Below are 6,819 nucleotides of genomic sequence, written 5' to 3'. Positions count from 1 at the left end.
GTTATTTTAGCTTCATGGATCATCAAGGAATCTTAACAATTAGGAATTGTAATGACTCAAGACTTTAGTTAGTACAAGTAGTAAGACAAGTAACTTATGGAGTTGAGGAAGAAGGGCAGTCAATGCACACCTCACGATGAAAGAACATCTTGTGTATATGAAATTTAAGGTCAACATTACAATCATGATTAATTAAATTGACATCAGTCTAACGGAAAGTGATGCATGTTAGTTGAGGTGATTGCACACCTCACGATGAAAGAGCGTCTTGTATAACATGGTACCATAAAGTGATGCTTGAGAAATTATTATATGAAATTAGTAAATCAATGTGGACGCGTCATTTTCTTTTCTTGCCTTACCAAAATGTGTCGCGATTTACACTTAAAAACCCAGACATAAGCTTTCCACCTGTAGCCCGCATACAATCAAGAAGAAGGCTCCATGTAGATCCCAATGGTCCGATAAAGAAATCTGACTCGAGAGCCATTAGGAAATTTACAAATGCATTGTTTGTGCTAGCCTCCAGACCAATGCTTTTTTCATACTCGAACATACTAGTTGTCCCATTTTGCCTAGTTATGTTGGTGTAGTAGATATTCCAATCTTTAAGATTCTTTGATTCCTCGGTTACGTCCTTAGGTTGCAATAAATTAGTATGTGAGAACCAATAATTGGTAATTACATGGTTCACCAAATAAAAAAGAATGTTTATGTCTATCAAGATATTCATTTTAAAAGAAGATTGCAAAAAGTTATGGATGAGCCAAAACAATATTTAATCTCATTGGTTTCTTTCTATTGTGACCTTTTAATGTCTTATCACTTTCTAATCCTCCGTTGCGAGAAATGAATTCATACAAAATTCATGCAACCAATGATAAACGTCAAACAAATTCATCCAATGATAAGCTAGAAATGAATTTTATCTCATTTTCCAAATTTGGATTGCTATCTTTTACAAGGTGTTGCTTTCATGCACTAATCCTTTATTCCGTAAAGTGAATTTCTACATTTCGCGTTTTTAAACATTAGATCATTACCTCTTAGGGAACAATATTCTCGTTTTCATTATGATGAATCATCTCAAACTAGAAATATAAATAAGTTATGATGGAAATATAAATAAGTCTCGATGTTTAGAACTTGATGAATGATGTAAAAACAAAATGCTTCATATTGTGCGTTAATGTGTCATGCTTTTGTAAAATAGGAATTGACTTTCTTTTCACTAAAAACAAGATTGGATTTGCAAGTTCCAATATTCCTAATTGATAATGCATGGTTGAACTATGAATATTTGTAGTTCTACTTGAATATATCCTTGGTACTTCAAGTTTGAAATTCGTTGTAATATTGTGTTGATTAGAATGAAAATTGTACTCAAGGAACGAAACAAGCATAGACAATAGAGATAAGCTTGAAAAACTACAACCAATTGTGCATGCGGGCACCTAGTTATGTGCATGATGTGAGCTTAAACTTCCATGTCAATATAACCATGCATTGAATGTATTTATGACGAATAAGATAGCAATGAAATGGGAGCATTAACTAATCATACAATATTTTGTGACAATTCAATTGTGAAATGGTGTAAAAAAGGAGGCAAAGTCCAAGCCTAGAGAGAAAGAGAGAGAGAGAGAATATACCTCCATTTCAGTGGCTAACCAAATGTTAATAGCATCGGGGAAGCTGGCACGTATCCGAGAAGCCAAATCCATATATTTTGTGTATGGGACCATCTCCATTTCCCTTGCTTTGTCACCTAACCTCACATGCATGCTAATCATTGGCCGAGGAATCCAAGGTGATCGACTCCTCCAAATAATCCTCTCCATGTCTCCCTCTGTGTTGTTTGCTGCAATCTATTTTCAAGAAACGAGTTAGAAAAGTCTTCTAGCTAGTTAGCATCTCAATCCAGCTCTCTCTTAGTGTCACTGAGCAACACTTTTTACCCAAATCTTAGAGATAGATATTGCTTAGCAATTTGTGATGTAACTTTTTTTCTTGTCTAACATGAGATAGTTTTCCACGTGGAACAAAACTAGTTGAGATGAAAGAGTCTATTCACAATACCCCGGGCCAAGTCGATGGCAACATTGATGATATGGCTCGAGCAGCAGTAGGTCCAAAAGATTGATGTCGAGCTTGATTCATGAGATGACATGTGTATTCGCTCGGGAATCGCATCATGTATCGAATTGCCTATGAGTTTTAGACATAAAACTAGTAAAAATGAGTAACAAGGCGTATTCCATTTTGGTTAAGGCTATTGATTGCAATGCTAATATTATACCTAAGCCCATTTATGAGTTACCAAACAAGAGTTTTGTGATACTAATCTCCATACTTAACTCTAATTAAGGTACTTATTAATAGTATTGTGTTAGAAAAAGTATAATAAGGATTTGAGTAACTAAAGGGTTGGATAAGGCTGTTCAAGGTGAGGTAACTACATACTTTAAGAAGAAACTACTACGCAAAGTAAGGCTTAACTTATGACATGTGAATCAAGTGACAATCAAAGATGGCATAGTAAGGCTAACCACTACGCGAGGACATGGATTGTTGCAAACACCGGCTAAACATCATGACAAGGGGGCAATTCTTGCTAGAGAAACTCCACACACTCTTATATATTCAAATGTAATGCCAAACAAATTGAAAAGAACTTCGAGAAAATAGAAGAAATTCCTAGTGCCAAATTATGCAAATGCGAGGCCGCCCACGCGTAGATCGCATTGTTCTTGAGCAAACCATAGTTTTAAGAGCTTTTTATAAAAAAATCCATCATTATTAGAAAAATTCTGGAAGGACAATAGGAAAGAGACTTATGATTTAATGACCTGAGCTCTCCACCAACGCCGATCACTTGCGGGATGCCCTATGAGCTTGCCATGAACGTCCACCGTGGTTTGCATGTATTCCCATGGAGCCCCCCACCTACTGTACTAACCAAAAACAACTGACCCATGTCAATTTTAAGTATGGGCCAAACATTAGTACATACATACATGACATAATCTTTCCCTTTTTGGGCGTGTGTGACTAAATTTAGCCTACAAATTCTTAAAAACTTGGATGACATGTTTTCTTGGTCATTTATTTAGAAAAGCCCTAATATTGGTACATTGACTCACGTGGAAATTGGGCCATTCCACTTCTCCTTCCAGTTATACTTGAATCTTTCTACGATTATGCCTTTCTCCACGGCCTCTGGCTGAGATCTCAGTTCCATAGCTCTCATTTTGCACTCCTTGGACGTCTCCGGCAAGAAATAACAATCCCATTGGTTGCGTCGATCCCCTAGAGAAAACACGCGCGTGACCATTAGGAGCTAATATATCACAATTTTTTCGTCGATGCCAGTCTCATCATGCTTGGTCCAATCCTAGCATCTATTCTATAATCATTGATCAATCATATATTTCTCATAAGGTTTTGATCCGGGGCCGTGGTTATAATAAATGGTGTTGGTATCCGAGGGGCCAAATCAATGACTCCTATATGTGGGAATTGGATTGGGGTGTAAAAAACTTCATGACAAGGTTATATCTTTATTATACCTTCGCAACCTGCGTGATTTGCCCGTCCGAATGAATCACTTACGAGGATCCGATTCTCTCGGATCGCGATGGCAAAGTATGCCAACGTGCACTTGATGCGTGCCCCGAGCCCGTAGCCAGCCGCATTCTCCCAACTGACCCACATAAACCTTAGCCCCGGATCGCTACAGTTCCGGGGGTGTTGATGCAACCAAAGATCTTGCTGCACCCGCCTCGTCAACGGGTAGTTGTCCGCATCTCCGCCTTCTACCTGACCCCCATGAAGATTAACAAATTCATTAGAATGTTGGGTCAATCATATAATCGGTGTACATTGTATATATGTACATTGTATGCATGCATGTATGTATGTATGTATGTATGTGTATGTATGTACACAAGCTGATACCCATGGTGGTCTTGGGGTGGTGTTGGAATCTTCGAGGTCGACATCATCAAACTTTCTCCGTAGTGTGTTGTCCTCGACATCATGGAGGTTCCCTTTCCATAGAGACCAGGGCGGAGGAGATCCGTCGGTACCGCGCGTGTCTAGGGCCTTGTAGTGTGCCGCCGTCTCGCTACAATTCTGCCAGTATGGAGGCTTAGGGAACAATGTGCTATGGTAAGGATGAGTTTCATTCTTTATGAAATCATCCCACATGGACAAGAGGACCTCCCATCGATCCCGATCTTTGTCTCCTTCTTCTTCCCAACCTCCTGAGGTATATAATCAAAGGCAAAAACAAAAACAGAGGCAATCAATCTTCAAGATGGCAATCAATTTTGCATGGCAAAATAAAAACCCAAGATTGTTTATGATTGACAAATCATGGAAGAGAAGGAGAGTAGAGGCAGCACCTGCTGAGATTGTTGGGCTACTTGTAGGGATTGTTGGGCTACTTGTAGTGATTGTTGGGATGCTTGTAGTGCAGGGACCATGGGTGAGCTTGGAGATAGAAAAAAGAGGGGACTCATCATGGAGGTTATTGAAGGTGAAGATGAGGGCAGCAAAGACAGAGAAGCCTGCAAGGAAGCCAATGAGTGCAGGCTTGGCACTAGGAGAATGAGCAGAGTGAGGTCCAGCAAGGCCCATGGTGTGGGTGGTTTGATTGGTGATCACTTATCCAAGTGTACAAGAAACATTAAATAGACAAAGACACTGAATCTAGAGCTTGGACGGTCCTGAACTCGTCTCCGGAATCCTAGACGATCGGGGTCGTCCAAATTATCTTTTTTTATCTAAAAGAAAAGAAAAGGACAGAAAATGGGAAAGAGAGAGAGAGACTCTCATTCCTTTTTTTCCAAAGAAGAATATACTCCATTAGTTAAAATGAGATACAATACACAACTTTAGACATTACCTACTTCCGTATGGGCTAGATCACTTATTTATCTTACACTAAATAGCCCACATGTTTGTTCTCCATGTTTCTCGTGTCACTCACGCCCCTCTATCATCTAATGGAAGGGGGGAACAGCCATCTCGGTACTACGTACTTCCATCGTATTATCCACTCCAAAGACTCTCATTCTTTTCGTAAATAATGGCTTTCATTATGAAAGTTAGAAACAACACCATGACTAACTTATTGCAAAGTATAGAACTATTCTATCGAGGGATCTAAATACTACTCTACCACGACTCCAATCTCAATGCCACCCTACACTCCAATTCAAATGACGAATATGATGATACCTGACCTTGCAGAGTTCTCTCTCTTCATGGTTGAAATTTCGTGACTTCACTAGCACTGTCAATTGCCATAAAAGAAGTCCTTTTAACTTTACAACATATTTTCTCACCCCAACTTGCAAATCAAATGTGAAGGCACTTCACATATTCCAATGAACCATAGCCCCGAATACCTCAAGCACTCAAAAATAATTTGGAAATAAGACATTGGTTCATTGTTCTCCATATGTGCAAAAACCCAACTAAAGGAAAATAGGCTTACTCCAGTTAGAGACATCTATACTAAATTGATACACCTCCAAATCATCGTAGCCATTAGGCATGAAAGAAATCAATGCCTACTATGTTCTAATTCTACCGAACAAAAGAACCACGTTCCTCTAGCAATATTTGTTTTTTTTAATGCATCCCCCAATGGTAAAGCTCCAACAATAACTCTCCAAATGAATACCTTAGCTCATCACATCAATCGACAACATCAACCTGCCTTGATCACATGAAACCACGAGGTAATGGGCTTACGAAAACCCCATATCTCTGTGCATAGTAAACTCTCTCTCCTTGCCTCTCATAATTAGCTTAACCTAGTGGTAAGTTGTTACACTACAAGTACAACGTCTTAGGGTTCGAAACCCAAATTTCTCACCTCTATTAGATACTTCTTACATCTCTCTCTCTCTCTCTCTCTCTCTCTCTCTCTCTCTCTCTCTCTCTCTCTCTCTCTCCATCGACCCTATCCTTGCCACGTTGGACCAAAGCCAGTCGAGTATATGGCACTTCCGTTTTCGTGCATCGAGTTTATGATGATGTACCTTTCATGCATCGGGTACTACTTGGCACTCAAAATTATCATGCTTTGTCGTGACATTATGTTATGTATGGTAGCAAAATATATATGCTAGTTGTAGTTGGTCATGGTATTTGTCCTCTAGTACTAACCTTGCATCTCTTCATACCTATAACTTGATGATCATGCTATTATGCTATGTCGACAATTGACTTGTGTGAGCAAGTTCAACGAAGTGTATGGGCTCTCAGAGTGCCAAGGCGCATTCATGCAAATGGTCAAATGTGGATACGTTGTATTTGGGTTGACATTAATGGTTAACATTTGTTGCTTCACCTGTCGTGCCTTCAGTAATTTATCCTCAATGATCACATACTTCGTAGCATCGTTTGAGAGATCCAAGAAATCTTTATTGGCCATCTTTCAAACCATTGCATAATGAAGCTAGTTTTGGGCCCTATGATCTTTTTTCTTTTGTACCCTTCTTTATTATTTCCTACCGCTTATCAATGCATACACCAAAGAGTGTGGGAGAGGGTAGACACCGTTTCTAAACATCCATGTTCATGAAATGCTTCTAGAAACCATGTTATCTATTTTCAATTCACATCTAACTTGATCATGTAGTCATGCTACATCTGCTCTATACGCTAATGGTGTCCCACTTTTTCACTCTTTTCCAAATGTCACTTCTTGACATTGTGTGAAAGAAAGGGTTTCTTCATGGTCACATCCATGTTCAAGAAATGCTTCTAGAAACCATGTTATCTGTTTTCAATTCACATCTAACT

General features: G+C 39.1%; 1 protein-coding gene across 2 annotated transcripts; it reads right to left on the bottom strand.

Annotated features, from left to right (window-relative positions):
* Positions 1-299: 299 nt before the first annotated feature.
* LOC147864391 (uncharacterized) lies at positions 300-4,643 on the bottom strand. Of its 2 annotated transcripts, none has more exons than XM_087320181.1 (8): positions 4,407-4,643; positions 3,958-4,265; positions 3,570-3,819; positions 3,144-3,309; positions 2,850-2,949; positions 2,080-2,208; positions 1,653-1,868; positions 300-637 (listed from the first exon to the last, which is right to left on the bottom strand). In XM_087320181.1, exons 1-8 carry the CDS (start codon positions 4,639-4,641, stop codon positions 359-361), a joined length of 1,683 nt encoding a protein of 560 aa, XP_087176307.1. In that variant the 5' UTR covers positions 4,642-4,643; the 3' UTR covers positions 300-358. The 2 variants fall into 2 exon arrangements, with proteins under 2 accessions (XP_087176307.1, XP_087176308.1); XM_087320182.1 differs by having other exon boundaries at positions 4,449-4,643.
* Positions 4,644-6,819: the final 2,176 nt, after the last annotated feature.

The sequence above is a fragment of the Azolla caroliniana genome, unplaced genomic scaffold (assembly GCF_043228905.1).
Source record: "Azolla caroliniana isolate FFs.n. ecotype wild unplaced genomic scaffold, voAzoCaro1.0.p SCAF_5, whole genome shotgun sequence".
Taxonomy (NCBI): domain Eukaryota; kingdom Viridiplantae; phylum Streptophyta; class Polypodiopsida; order Salviniales; family Salviniaceae; genus Azolla; species Azolla caroliniana.
Note: the sequence above shows the minus strand (reverse complement) of the source record. Positions and strands in the feature narration are given on the sequence as shown.

Bases quoted from the DNA above. Each gene is read 5' to 3' on its own strand.
- LOC147864391 (XM_087320181.1), bottom strand. From the start codon at position 4,641: ATGGGCCTTGCTGGACCTCACTCTGCTCATTCTCCTAGTGCCAAGCCT. The intron at 3,820-3,957 runs GTATCAGCTTGT...CATGGGGGTCAG, and splicing joins CCACCCCAAGACCACCATGG to GTAGAAGGCGGAGATGCGGA. The intron at 2,950-3,143 runs GTGAGTCAATGT...TGGTTAGTACAG, and splicing joins TGGAATGGCCCAATTTCCAC to TAGGTGGGGGGCTCCATGGG.